Source organism: Azolla caroliniana, unplaced genomic scaffold (assembly GCF_043228905.1).
Source record: "Azolla caroliniana isolate FFs.n. ecotype wild unplaced genomic scaffold, voAzoCaro1.0.p SCAF_53, whole genome shotgun sequence".
Taxonomy (NCBI): Eukaryota; Viridiplantae; Streptophyta; class Polypodiopsida; order Salviniales; family Salviniaceae; genus Azolla; species Azolla caroliniana.
The window spans coordinates 7,661-22,774 of NW_028230488.1; the positions used below are offsets into that span (position 1 = coordinate 7,661).

Sequence of the window (15,114 nt, forward strand, 5' to 3'; positions counted from 1 at the left end):
TGACTTTGCCATTGGCGCCATCTTATCCCAAGCAGACGACAACAACCTAATGCACCCAGTGGCTTACTATTCCCAAAAATTTACGGCATCTGAAATCAATTATCCCATTTACGACAAGGAGCTTGCTGCTATCATTGCTGCCTTTGAAGAATGGCGACCCTACTTGGCCGGCGCACAACATCGTGTCCAGGTAGTGACTGATCATAAAAATTTAGTTTATTTTTCCACCACTCGTACTTTGAATCGAAGGCAGGGCCGTTGGTCTACATTTCTCGCCGACTACGATTTTGAGATCGTATTTCGACCTGGAGGCCAACATGGGAAGGCTGATGCCCTTTCTCGCCGAGCTGACCTTGCACTCCGCCCTGGGGATGCTGCTTATGCTCAACAATCTAGACGTTTGTTGAAACCCGACCAATTGCATCTGTTTGCCACTTGTATGTTGCAGGATGATTCTTTACTCCAACAAATCACTGATGCATCCAAGACCGATGCGTTCGCCAACGAGATTCGAGATAGTTTGCAAAACCCCTCCAAGGCGACCAAAAGGAAGGATCTTGACACCTTCACCATACAAGAGGGTTTGTTGTTCCGAGATCATCTCTTATACGTCCCAGAGGGCCCATGTCGCACCCGGGTGTTGCGGGAATGCCACGATGACCCACTTGCAGGTCATTTCGGGGTCGCGAAAACCCTCGAGCTAATCTCTCGGGGGTATTGGTGGCCACAACCATGGAAGCTGGTCAAAGAATACATAAAGAGTTGTGAGGTTTGTGCTCGCTCCAAAGCCATTCATCATCGGCCATACGGCTTACTACAGCCGCTTCCATGTCCTCGTCGTCCTTGGGCCTCTATCTCTATGGACCTGATAACTGATCTACCCTTGGTCAATAGCTATGACTCGGTGTTGGTCGTTGTCGATCGGTTTACGAAGATGGCTCACTTCACTCCATGCTCCAAAACCATTTCCGGAGAAGGAATGGTGCATCTCCTACTCAACAATGTAGTACGCTTGCATGGACTCCCCGATGATGTCATCTCGGATCGCGGACCCCAGTTTGTCTCTCACTTCTGGCAGCGCCTGCTACAAACTTTAGGCATCTCTGTCAAGTTGTCCTCCGCTTATCACCCCCAAACTGACGGGCAAACGGAGCGTGTCAACCAAATCCTTGAGCAGTATCTTCGGTGCTCGGTTAGTTACCAACAAGATGATTGGGTCAACTTACTTTCGCTCGCGGAATTCGCCTACAATAATTCACTCCATGCATCGACTGGCGTCACTCCCTTCTTTGCCAACTACGGTTTACATCCTCGCTTCAACATTTCCCTTCCTACCACTTCCGTGAACCCTTCGGCGGAGGATCGTGCCCGCATTTTGGAAGAAGTACATCATGATTTATCCTTGGAGCTTAGTCTTGCTAATGAACGATACAAGAAGCAGGCTGATCGCCATCGATCTTCCACTCCACACTTTGTCGTTGGAGACATGGTTTGGTTGTTACGTCGACACATCTCTACTACTCGTCCATGTGCGAAACTTGATTACAAGAAGTTGGGACCATTCCGTATCATCGAGTGCATCAATCCCGTCGCCTTCCGGCTCGCCCTTCCATCCCACTTTCGGATTCACGATGTTTTTCATGTCTCCCTCCTCGAACCCCATTATGCTTCACAACTCCCAGGACGTCAAGCCCCACCACCACCACCTGTGCAATTGACGACAGGGGAGGAATACGAGGTCGACCAAATCCTTGACTCGCGTTGGCACCGTCGACACTTGCAATACCTCGTCCTATGGAGGGGTTACCCCATGTCTGAGGCCACATGGGAACCATCGGAAAATTTACAAAATGCCCCAGAGGTCGTCCAAGATTTTCATCACCGATATCCCCACAAACCAGCGGCCGATTTGGGAAGGCGGCGGCGTAAGAGGGGGGATAATGTCAAGATTCGAACTCTTGACACGACCATGTTATAATCTACTATTATGAGTTAACCAAGATATCTAGTACTAGTTATGTATGTAATTGTTCCTTATTATTTTGCTAGCATCATGTGCATAGTTGCTCCCTTGTAGTATTTACACTTGGCACATGCATGCATACCTACATGCTCTATTGTAGATTCACATGCGTGCAACAAGTATGCATGCCATGTAGTATAAATAGAGGAGTTCACCTTGAAGGAATTCAAGGTGAACAACACCAGTTATGGAGTCTTTCCTTTAGTACTATATTCTTTCTTGTCCATTTGGTTATCTTCTTCGTTGTCTCTTGAGTTTATGATCCGTGACACCTATTAGGCCGACTCGAGATGCATCAGTGGGATATCAGGAAGGATGCATCTGGATGACTAAGCGTACCTGATTAAGGAATCCCCAGAATTGCGATCGCGTTCCATCAAATTTCACAGGAAGTCCAATCTTGGGCTCTTTATGAAATCCTTAGGGACTTGATCCTTGTTGTTGCAACGCTGCTTCGAGTTGTTGTACCTGTAACGCTAACTCCCCATGTTGTTGTTGCGTTTGTTGTTTTTCTAGAGCGATTTGTTGCAGATCCCCTATCAATTGTTGGTTTTCTTGTTCCAGGGCAACAAACTTTTCTTTTAGGCACTGTAGCTCGGAGAAAACGGATTGGTATTCTTGGGCGCTAACAGTAGCCATAGTATAGGGAAAAGGGTAGGAGGATGAGGGAGAGTGACAAGTAGGCTGGAGGAGAAAATTGGTTCAAACTGTCAGGAATAGTACTAAAACAGAGATGGAATTAGTACTAAAGAAGAGTAGTACTATTAGTCAGGAATAGTACTAAAACAGAGATGGAATTAGTACTAAAGAAGAGTAGTACTATTAGTCAGGAATAGTACTAAAACAGAGATGGAATTAGTACTAAAGAAGAGTAGTACTATTAGTACTAAGGGGGACGGGACTACGTAAGACTCCCGAGAGAGGAAGTGAGAAGAGGAGAGAGAGATATCGAGAATGAGAGAGAGAGAGAGATGATGACAACGGCTAATATATTATGTGAAAGATAAGTACAAAGCGGCGAAGAGGATTAAGACTGGTGTTGAACCAATTTGGTTCAAAACAATGCCTTGTGCCTCCTTTTATAGCGTTTCTAGGAATAAGCCTGAAGCTTCTAGAATGTTCCAGAGAGATCTGGAATATACATCAATTTTCTATGATAAAACATAAATGAAAATAATATCCTACAAATTACAATTCATAGTCTAATGGTAGTAGCTCGACCCATGTAGCATAAGGTCATGGGTTCGAGTCTTGCCATATCATGACAGGTGCATCCGGATCTGATTGTACCCGCTAAATTCGTCTAGAAAGCTATAGACCTCATGGCCGGCGACGGCATCCAACACTCCATCTGTGAACGGAAGTGGAAACGCATCCATTACCGTAGCCGCATTGAGTTTCCGGTAGTCCACACAAATTCGAATTTTTCCGTTCTTCTTCGGTACGACTACGATCGGGTTCAACCATGTCGCTTTCTTTACCGGACGGATAAAGCCAACTCTTAGCAGTTTGTCGATTTCCTCCTTGACTTTGGCGGCATAATTGGGATTCATCCGGTACCGTCTTTGTGCCACTGGTTTTGCATCCTTGCTCAAGTGAATCTGATGCTGGTATAACTGAGGGTCGAGCCCTCGCATGTCTTCGTATGACCAGGCAAACACGTCACGAAATTCCGTGAGAAGTGTGATCATCGTGTTTTGTCTTCGGACTTCATCTCCTTGGCGATGTGCACCGGTTTTGCTTCGTCCGTGGTCCCTAGGTTCACCTCTTCAAGTTGAGACGCTTTTACGCGCTGTGAAACGGCCATTTCCCGTTCCAACGCTTCCTGCGCTTGTCGTAACTCTCGGATTGCATCCTTATCCGGTTCTGCTTCAGTCTCTTCCGGCTGCGGTAAGTATGGTGCTACTGCTTCGGTAATGTCAATTTCGAAGAGGGGTACGATCTTCGGGTTTTCCTACAAGTACTGAGCTTCTTCTTCATCAGCTAACCCTTCTAGCATGTTGACGCACTCTGCATACAACGGTGTACATTCCTTGCCAATGCTCGTCCTTGGCTGTGTTGGTACCCATACCTTGGCTTTTCCTCGCCGGAAGGTAATTATATTTTTCCTCCAATTCTGTTTGATATGTGCCATTTTCAACCACGCCCGCCCCAGCAATAGCGGGTATGCGCCTTGTGCCTGTAATTGTAGCACTACTGCCGAAATGTGAAATGTATGACCGCCAACGGTGACTTCTAATTTTCGTATTAATCCTGTTGGCCGCACTAAGCTTGTATCGGCCATCCGTAACCAGAACGGACACGGCTCCCACTCGTGGATTCCCAAGGCATCACACGTCCGGAGGCTTATTACATTCACACCGGAGCCTCCGTCTATTACTGTGTCGGGGAGTTCTTTCCCTTTTACAATGGCAGTAATTACCGGACTGTTGGTGTCCACCACCGTTGGTCCCTCCTCCGGATTCGAGAAGAGTACCGGTGCCAGTGATGATTCTCCTTCCGTCCTGGCTGTCTTCAATCCTTCCGTGAATCTTGGCACGAGCTGTAGGAGTCTTCCTAGTGGCAGCGTAATCTGGCATTCTTGCAACGCCTGCCATGTCTCGTTCTCGGAGTGACTGCCGCCGGCAAGCCCTACGGTGTTCTCCTTTTGCCACTCTAAGTCTGTTACGTTTTGCTTGTTTGCTTTCTTCACCCATTCCGTCGCTTGCTTCCGGATGGTCTCCTGCGTCTCCCATTCCTTGGCCATGCCCTTCGACCTTGTGGTCACCTGCTGTAGATCTGCCACTTCAGGGACTACCATATTTACTGCCGGTCATTTGTCATAGCTCTTCACCGGGCATTGATTACTATAATGGCCTTCCTGTCGGCAGTAGTAGCAGTAGGTTTTCCGGGTATTGCTGGATTCGACATTGTTTGTTGTATCCGGGGCAGGTCCTGTGGTAAGCGCGGGGTTTTGGGCCGGTTGGCTGCTTGAAGCTCCTTGTTCCGGATCCCGTGGGTGGCCGCCTTTTTTGAAATGTCGTTTTTTGTTATAGTTCTTCTTATTGCGGTACTCTTGACGAGGTTGGTCGTTATATCTGCCGTATTCCTCCCATTGCTGACGATACCCGGGGGAGTGCTCCCGGTCGTAATGTTCGTATCGTCTATTGTAATCCTGGTACCGATCATATCTATCGTACCGGTCGTAGTTATCACGCCGATCACCGTACCGAACATCATTCTCCCGTCGATCGCCATACCAGACATCTTGTGCCGGTCGGTCGCGGTCCATTCGCCGCCAGCGTTCCTCTTCTTCATCCCGACTGCTATGTGGCTCTATTTGTCGGACGGGCGATGCTTGCCGGTTCAATAGATTATACTCGCACCTATTCATCATATGGCCCTTGGATTGACAGATTACACATTGCGTCCTCATAGTGCATTCTAGTGTCGAGTGTCCGGAATTCAAGCAGGTTGTGCACTGTATTGCTTGCCGAAACCGGAGGTCTTCATCGGACAGTAACGCCCGTTGGAGTGCTCCCAGTGTGAGCTAGGAGCTTGTGTTTTCCATCTCTCACCCGGTCAATGACCTGGTCGATGGTACTTGCACAGAAGTCAATTACCGTGCAAACCGTGCGTAGGGGTTTCCGGAGCACATTTAGGAATATAGTCCGTAATTCCTCCTCCGGGGGTGCGCGGGCAAGCTGACTATGCATCCGTTGAAACCGGATGACAAACTGGGGAATGCTCTCCCCTGCCTCCTGTCGGATGGTATAAAATAAGCCCACCATTACTATCTGGTCCACCTCCCTTTGGAAAAAATGCAAGAATTTAGCTTTAAAATCTGCGAAGGTGGTGATGGTAGACGGGTCATGCGTCCGGCGCCATCTTGCTGTCGGTCCCTCCAATGTGACGCCAAATTCCGCTATCTTAGAGCGTTCCTCTTCCTCCGGGGTCAATCGTTGGGACACATGGTTTGCTTCCCATGTCTGTTCAAAGGCGTGAACATGAGCTTCCGCGTCCGGATCATCTCTATACTTGGAGTACTGGAACGGCATGTCGTCGTCCGGTACCGGTGCGCGGGTTGGTGGTGTTGGTGGTCGTTCCTGGTTTTTCTCCGGCGTCGGTGGTCTTTCCTGATTTGTCTCTGGCGTCGGTGGTCTTTCATCTTCTTTTGGTGACGGAGGCCTCTCCTCCTCGACTTCCGGTGTCGGAGGTCGCTCTTCCTCTGCTTCTGGTTCCGGAGGTTCCAGCCTTAGCATTTCCAATTCCTGTGTCGGTAAGGTGTCTGATCCTTCGTCCCCCGGTCCGCCCGGGGTGTCGTTGCTGCTACGGTAGTTCGTGTGCACGTTGTATCCCCCTTCGGAATCCGATTCATACGCTGAAAAGGCTTCTGCTTCGCCTTCTCTGCTTGCCAACGCCTGGAGAAGGGATTCGGTTTCCAGGAGGCTTATTAGGCTGCTGTCATCATCCGGGTGCGATGTTTGCTGTAACCGGAGGGACTCCTCCGCTACTCTCCAGATTACGTTGGAAAACGAGCGATCCGCTGTAATTTCTTGTGCCGCTTGCTGGAAAGCCTCACGTCTCCTTTGCCTTTCGGCAGTGCGTCGAGTTCGATCTATAACCAGGTCGTGCGTTGATCTAGTCATCCATTTGTGCCGTCGTTCATTGCAAAAACAGGAATCGTGGTCGCCAAAAACTGTGTTAACTCTTAGGGCCGGACAATGGCCTAACACAGGGTGTCTACGGAAGACACTTCACCAAAGGGGTGTTACGGCAAGAGGATTAGGCTCAACGATTAATCCGACTTAATTAGGCTACTTAGCAAGATCGTCCTTAATAATCACACGCGTAAGATATAACAATGAATGCAGAACGACAATTAACACATAGAGATAAAAACACTAAGCTTCATTAATTATCCGCTGCCCATTACATTGTATCCGGGCCTTTAAATAGGTTTCCGGTTTTTAATACAAAACGGTGCCATCCGCACCTGTTCGGGATCGGTCTGGATCCGGAACGGCATACCGATTCCGGTCCGTCCGCCCACACTAATAGCTTACTTACAACCATTCCTAATAATTAAATAACTCCTTCGTTTCACACTCTGGACTCCTTTGCCGGCCGGTAACACCGACTACTACCAATGGTCACGAGGCCTCAATGTCGGAGCAATGTTCTCAATACCACCTTGTCCTCTCTTTAAATGACCGGTAAGTGAGCTGGTTGGATCCTTTAACACCCAAGCTCCCAAAGGCAAAAGTTGATGCTCCCCCAAAATGCCAAAATACCAAAGTTGAAATGAAGAGCTCTTCCTTATCCCCAAGCCAACTCAAAACGCCCCAAAAGTAGAACCTAAATGAGTTCCCTTGCACTTTTTGTATGAAGAGAGAGGTGCCTCATTTTGCATTAAATGCAAACTACCCCACTTTGTATTAAAAAAAAAGAAAAATAGAGAATAATTCTTTAATTCGCACTGATGATGATTCAAATTCTATGCCCTTTGTAGTCTACCTTCAAAATTTCCCCTTTCGTCATATAAGCCATCCTCGTGACTCGATGCTTGGTCGTTGTCGTGTTCTTCTTCTCCAATGACATTGAGGATTTGCTTGCCTCTCTGCCGCTCCTTGAAGATCTTAACTTGTTTGCCTGGCCAGTACTACTAGCCTTGTTTCGTCGAGTTCGGTGAGGTGGTAGGTGGCATTGTCATTTGTGCATGTCACAATGTATAGTCTAAACCATGAGATTGCAAACTTCCTCATTGAATTGTATCGATTGTCGAGGTTATTGTTGTACACGATCACGTAGTCAAATCAATGTGTCTTGTCGAATTTGCCTTTGTTTTATACTTGTGTTGTCTTTAATTGTCCCAATGCCAACTCCAAGTCTTATAGCCTTCTCTCGAGTTGTCTTATCCTTGTTGCCATAAGCGCTATGTCATATGTTTGAAAGTCTCTCATGGATCTCTCTCTCTCTCTCTCTCTCTCTCTCTCTCTCTCTCTCTCTCTCTCTCGTTTTTGTTCTTCTTTTTCGTAGGTGAAGGCAGGGCAGGTCAGAACAAAAAAGGGAGTTTTTAGATATATGTTTCGTAGTCGGTGGATGGGGCTCTCTTGGTATCTCTCTTGTTTTTGTTGTTCTTGTTGGCAGGGCAAAAAGAGGAGTGTTTTTAGCTACATATATGTTTCCTAATGGATGGATGAACTTATTCGGTAGGACAGGACAAAAAGGCAGTTTTAGATATGTTTCCTTATATGTACATAGATGAATTCTCTGGATACATAGATAGATCGATAGATTAGGGCAGAGGGCAAAAAAGAAGTTTAAAGATATGTTTCTTGAGAGCTCCAACTTTGGCCCACCACAAGTCAATTCTACTTCTTCATTTTGTTGTAGAGAAATCAAAAGCCTTCTTTACATGCCAAATCCAATGCAAGATATGAATTTGGTTGATTTGGACAAAGCAAAAAAGAAGGAAAGAGTGGGAGCAGCGGAATTCGGAGCTGTGTAGTGGAGTTGTATGTATAATGTAACACACAGCCACAGCCACAGCCACAGCCACAGCCACAGCCACAACAGGAACGAACGAAAGCGCAGAGGTTTATTTAGTATTAGGGTTTCCTTTCCTGCTCTGTGTAAGTCGTCGTCATGTCTGGGACACTGTTGGAGCAGACCCGTGCGGATCACGAGGAAGTAGAGCGGTTGGAGAGGTTGATTGTCAAGGATCTGCAGCGCGAGGTGAGGACGCAGAAAGAGCGGCTCCATCAGAACCACCGTGTCAGGAACATGCTCGACAGCATCATGCTCACATCCTCTCGCCTAGTAAGTCTCTCTCTCTTTCTCTCTCTCTCCCTCTCTCTCCCTCTCTCTCACTCACACAGAGGAAGAAAGAATGAAAAGAATCCCTTTCTTTTTATGGAACTCTCATCCTTCCGCTTATATATTTCATTTTGTTCTCCTTCCCTTCGGTTCATCATTGTAAACCATCTTTTGGCGTCTTTCCTCTAATAAGTGTGCTTATTACTTCTTGCAGATAGATATATATGAAGACAAGGATCACGCCCGGCAAGATGAGGTGGCTTTGTTGGGAGGTCAAGGTGCTGGCGGCCAGAATGTGTTTAGTGTCTTCTATGATCGCCTAAAAGAGGTAGGATGCATCTATAAGTTAGAGTTAAATGATGTATGCAAAAGATTATATTAGGTAATGGTTATAGCATTCTTCTACCACTAGGCAGTGTACATCAATATGCGGTCTTTATATATGGCTTGCAAGCATTATGGTTGGCAATGATGGTGACAATAGGTATAGATAGCACGCATCAATTACTAGTCTTCAATGAATCTGCTAAAGGTTATGCTAGACAGCCATGTCAGCACTATTAAGTGGAAAGCTTCATCCAGTAGTTCATTCGTATATATGCTAAAAGTAATCCTTTGCAATGATGCTGATGAGATGTCAAAGAATTCTCAATGTTGTTTGGAGCAAGATTTCTGGAAGGGATTTCTTTGAGCAAGAGATTAAGGAAGCAGCTGAAATATGGCCTAGATGACGTGGAGAGAATGGAATGAGAGAGAGTTATATTCTGCGCTAGATCTCATAAATTATGGTTTGCGGCTGGATTACAGATTTTGACTGCTCACTTTCTCGGATCAGCATTATTTAGCAAGCTCAGTGATAAAGAAATGCAGATGGATTCTGTAAATTACCTTTTGTATCTAAATAATCATTTTATATACTTCATTTTTTCTGAGGAGAGTTTTACATGCCAAGATTAGAGAGGAAGGCAATAGATGGAATTTGTGAAATCTGATTTATGTCTGCATAATTGAAGTTTGAAGGGCTTGCAAGTTTCCCTAAGACAAAGCATGTGGCCGAGGAGTCTGTCAATGTAGGCTTCCAGTGTTGCTCTATAAAGTGAGCATTGATATTAAGTTCATATGACACCTAAACTAGTAATGATCTAGTAATTTGGCACCCTCGTCACATGTCCAGCGTTCATTCTTATCCAGCATGTTTCAATGGTCTTTATGTTGAAAGCGTGGGGGCTGATTTCCTCAGTATTTCCTGCTAACTGCACATGTGAAAACTGATTTTTTACTGATAGTTTTCTTTAATCTTGAGCTGATGCAGATTCGTGAATATCATAGACGTCATCCTAATGCTAAGATGATCGATGCAGGAGATGATCCTGAGGAGTTGCTCAAGGAGGAGCCTTGGGTGGACTTCAGTGGCGAGGTTTCTAGTCTATTTCTCACTATTAAATAATTGTGGTTGTAATAAACTTATGGTCGTTTCTATATGTGGTGTGACTTCTCTACTTTACGGATGTCTTCTTGCAGGAGGCCAATGGGAAGTACTTAGACATGCACGAGTTGTATAATCAATACTTGAACTATAAGTTCGGGCCTGCTATTGAGTATTCTGCATACCTAGAAGAATTTCCTCAGACGCATAAGATTGCCCGTAAACACAAGCTCTCCAGGCATGTAAAGCCAACTATTTTATATGGGAATCATACATCACATGCATATGGGTATGGAGCTATAAAAGTCTTAGCATTGAAGTGCCAAGTAAGATCATCTTTCTCTTTTGAGAACCCTAAACCCTAAAGAAATGGCATTGGGGTGGCCTTGTGCAGCTTGTACATGTCAAGGGAGGAACCTGGGAAATAAATGGGGAAATTTTGGGGCAAAACTGTGTTACATTCTACAATTTCAATGAAGTAGAACATAAAATAGACATGTAGGAACAGTGTATCATATGTGAAAAAAATGAATCATGTGGTTACTTTAAATACTATGAGTGGCATTTGCATTTGTAAAACGTCCACTATAAACATTTAACTTAATGTCTGATTAATGATTTCAACTCCTGACACTGAGTTTCTCCAATTGCAGCAAATATAGAAGCTATCTTTCAGATTTGACAGCATATCTTCAATCCTTTTTTGAGCGAACACAACCTCTACAAGATCTGGATAAAATTCTTTCCAAGGTCTGTTTCCAATCATTTATATTGAAACGCCTCTCATTGTTACATTAATGCTTAAATGTATGTTGTCTAGATCGAGATGGATTTTGAAGAACGTTGGGAAGCGGGCACGGTTCAAGGTTGGGAAGATAAAGATGGTCGATCCAATGCTGATCAATCGACAATTGACATGGATGACTATGAAACAGTTGATGAACTTGTGGAACTGGGGCCTGAGAAACTTAAGCAGGTAACCTGTTGTAATGACAATTTCTGAGTGAAGATAACCTCTCATTAAAGCTATTAGTTTACTTAATAGATGATTAATTATTTTAGATTTTCCTGTAGGCTTTGATGGCACTAGGATTGAAGGCTGGTGGTACAGCCCAGCAAAGGGCAGAAAGGCTCTTCCTTACTAAGGTACGTTGCTTCTGAGTAATATTGACTAATTTTCTTAGATCCCTTCTAATTCCTACTTATTTTTACGTCTGTTTATGTTGTTTTTAGTATACCACCCTGGAAAATCTCAACCGCAAACATTTTGCTAATGTTAAGGGTGGTCCTGGAAAACCGGAAGACGTAAAAGCTTTCAGAGAAATAGCACTCCAAGAAGTAAAGATTCAACGCCTCTGTGAATTGCTTCATGAGGTATTATTATGGTGTTAAGTTCCTTAATGCTTCGACATCATGCTGTGTATTGCTTAAAATCTTGTTTGATTCTAGGCGATTGAAGAGACGAAGGCACATGTTGAAAAGAAGCAAGCTTTGACATATGAAGAAATGGAAGCAGAAAGGGAAGAGGTTCCTCCTCACTTTTTCTCAAGTTTGTCATTATGAGTTTTTCAGCTGCTGTAGTACTGGTGTTTTATTTTTAGTTGATGTATCTAGGAGGAAGTGCAAGCAGAAAGTGACAGCGATGAAGAAGAGCAGCAAATTTATAATCCTCTCAAGCTGCCAATGGGTTGGGATGGAAAACCTATCCCTTATTGGCTGTATAAACTACATGGATTAGGCCAGGTATGCTTTGCAATCTGAAAGGCACCTTCGCGTGCTACTTTTGCTATTAAACACTTTAAAGCTATTACCATCATCATTTACAGAAGAACTGCTGAAATATCAAAAGCAAAGCCCACTATATGCACATATATATTTTTCACTATTGGCTGACTAATCTCTAGCATGAGAATGAGTTGTGCAGTTAATCCTGTGTGTTCTGAATAGCAAGAAAATATAGAATGAAATTTATGTATAGATCATTTGAATAAATCTTTGAAACGCTAATTAACTGCTTCTGTACACTATGTTATTATCGTTCAAATAAATTTAGTTTTCATATCCTTTTGATTTTGTCTAAATTAATTCACTATATATTTGCGAGTGCAAGAAAATATAGAATAGCATTTATGTAGAGGTATTTTAACTCAAATCATTGAAAGACCAATTAACACACCATCACATGATTTAAGTAAGTGTAATTTATTTAACATTCTTTGTATTCTTTCTTAATCTCTAGAATTGTCTGGAATACCTCATCCCTATCTTGCCGAGCATCCATCTTTGTGGAAAGCTCTATCACTGCTAGGCACTGTCAAACGTAACTTGTTCTCATAGGCTCCAACCGTTGGAATAGCTGGTACTGGTACCAAACATTTGAGAACCTTTTTGGATTTTCAGCTTGTTATTTCTATTTATGAGTTAAAGACATGTATTTGAGAAGCTTAGAAAGTAATATTCTTCCATCACATGTTGGTCTGAGCCTTTTTCTTGCAATACTACTACTACTGTTATCTATATCTAGGTCATCTAGTGGTGATTCAAACTTGTATAAAATTTAGACCTTTCAGTGTATGTTACTGCAATAAATGTCTATCTTTTAAACCAAATTGATATCTTTCTATTTCCTTCTGTTCTGCTTCCCACTGCATGTTCTGGAAATATTTGCAGGAATTCAACTGCGAGATCTGTGGAAACAGTAGCTATTGGGGTCGGAGAGCTTTTGAAAGGCACTTCAAAGAGTGGAGACATCAGCATGGAATGCGTTGCCTTGGTATCCCCAATACAAAGAACTTCCACGAAATAACGACCATTAAGGTGTTCTTTCTGTTGTTTGTATCAGGATATTTAGAAAGAGTTTGTACATTTTTAGGAATCTCAGCATAACATTAGTACATGTTGCCATCGTGATGCCCTTTTCTGTTTGAAAGGGCCTAATAAAGCTGGTAGCTATTTCATATTCATCTTATGCAACATTCTTTGCATCTTGATAACTTTTTTCTCTTTAATATATTATGTACTATGCTTCACGAAAACATTCCTATGACAGGATGCTCAGGCCTTGTGGGAGAGAATACAAGAAAGACAAGGAGTAAATAAGTGGCGGCCAGATTTAGAGGAAGAATATGAGGATCAAGAAGGAAATGTCTATAATAAGAAGACATATACAGATTTACAACGACAGGGTCTCATCTAAGTCCAATCCACTGCTTGATTTATTACATTCTCACCCTGTTGTGAAAAGGCTCGGCACATACATTGCCATTTCTCAATTAAGAAAAATGTAACTCATGATCTTTATTAAAAGAATGCGAATGGCGAGTGACAATGAACATTTTTGTATGCAATGTTTTAATCACATGATGTGATTGTGAAGATGGCTGAATATGTTCGAGTCTAATTATTTGGACCAATGAATATTCACGTTATTTTATGAGATATCAATGCCAGATGGTTAAACAATCAAAAGGAAAATCTGTTGAATAATTAGTGCTAGACTTAAAAATACCTCCTAGTTTTGAGAATTCTACTATTCATAATATGGGTAAAAATTAGTACAATATTATTTTGATATATGTCATCACTATGTATCAAACTAGCACTATGAATTACAATGGAATCCTCTGAGGCACAGAAGATCGTGCTAATTATTAACACACATTCCGTATTTCCTACAACAATTTTCAGTAGGTGGTTCAATCTCTATTTGTCACCATCCTCAATCACCAACTCCAGAATTGAGAAATCTGGACTCGGCAATGTCAATTATACCTATATCCATGTGGTATGTAAAATGTACTTCTGATTGTGACAAGAGGCCTTCTTTCCTATCCTAACGTAAGATCCTTGAGGTTGCCGACAACTTTGTTGCCAAAGGATTACCATATGTTAAGTAGTCATGGACGAACTTCAAACATTATTGCCAAGAAAGCACTCATGGTTAATAGGTTCTGAACATTTAAATGCCTAATTACTATTAACAATATGCCTCCACAAAGTTGCAAAGATCATTTTCGTATGGTATATACCCACCTTACTATTAACATCATGCCAACAAGAAGTTCTAATTATTTCTACCCAAGGTTGAGTGTCTATGCACATACCTTTTAAAAGTTAAATTTTCGAGCTACCACATGATCAAAATTTACTGCTCCCCCCATTTTGGGTATATATATTGCTCCATGAAACCCAACTCATACCAAAATTTGAGCCTTTTGTTCTATGATGTATATTTAGTGAACAAGCTAAATGATCAAGTGATTTCTTTGTCCATGGCAATAATGGCAAAAAATAAGAAATCATTGGAACCATTATTGCTTGTACCACTTTAAGGTGAGTACCAAATGACCAAGCTTGAGACATCCAATACATATACTTATCTAAAATCGTGTCTGATATCCAATTCAAACTTTGAGAAGGTGAAATATCAACATCAATAGGGAAATCTAAGTGCCGATACATATTTCCTTCATCTAATATTTGGCCACACCATCCAACATCAACCAAATCACTCTCAGTGCATCTAATAAGCATTGACTTCCACATATTAATAATCTTGATGCCAATGAAACACATTCCACACCTCCTCCATGACTTTAGCTATATTACCAGGTACACCTTTGAGAAACAAAAATGGATCATCTACCAATTCTTGAACTACTAATTGTTTCTCAAATGGTAGAGCGAAGCCAACTATTTCCCTAGATGCTGCCAACTCGTGCATCTTAACCAACAGTGGGTGTGTAGCAATGACAAATAATAATGGACTAAATGGGATCATTATCTTCGTAAACCTTGTCAATGCACTACTTCGCTATGAATCCGTTCTTTGCCTAAATTTAGCAATTCAATTTTCGAATGTGGATTG

At 43.0% G+C, this 15,114-nt stretch overlaps 1 protein-coding gene across 1 annotated transcript; it reads left to right on the plus strand.

Moving 5' to 3' along the window:
• The first annotated feature begins 8,623 nt into the window (after window positions 1–8,623).
• Window positions 8,624–13,677, plus strand: LOC147849463 (splicing factor SF3a60 homolog). The gene is made up of 12 exons (XM_087337510.1): window positions 8,624–8,824; window positions 9,036–9,149; window positions 10,134–10,238; window positions 10,343–10,485; window positions 10,901–10,997; window positions 11,068–11,223; window positions 11,322–11,393; window positions 11,481–11,621; window positions 11,697–11,774; window positions 11,862–11,990; window positions 12,918–13,064; window positions 13,297–13,677. The coding sequence occupies exons 1-12, from the start codon at window positions 8,651–8,653 to the stop codon at window positions 13,441–13,443; spliced, it is 1,503 nt and encodes a 500-aa protein (XP_087193636.1). The 5' UTR covers window positions 8,624–8,650; the 3' UTR covers window positions 13,444–13,677.
• Window positions 13,678–15,114: the final 1,437 nt, after the last annotated feature.

What these genes read in the sequence shown, in the direction of transcription:
- LOC147849463 (XM_087337510.1), top strand. Translation starts at nt 8,651, where the DNA reads ATGTCTGGGACACTGTTGGAGCAGACCCGTGCGGATCACGAGGAAGTA. An exon ending in TGCTCACATCCTCTCGCCTA is followed by an intron (nt 8,825 to 9,035) that starts GTAAGTCTCTCT and finishes TACTTCTTGCAG; the next exon opens with ATAGATATATATGAAGACAA. An exon ending in AAAGGCTCTTCCTTACTAAG is followed by an intron (nt 11,394 to 11,480) that starts GTACGTTGCTTC and finishes TGTTGTTTTTAG; the next exon opens with TATACCACCCTGGAAAATCT.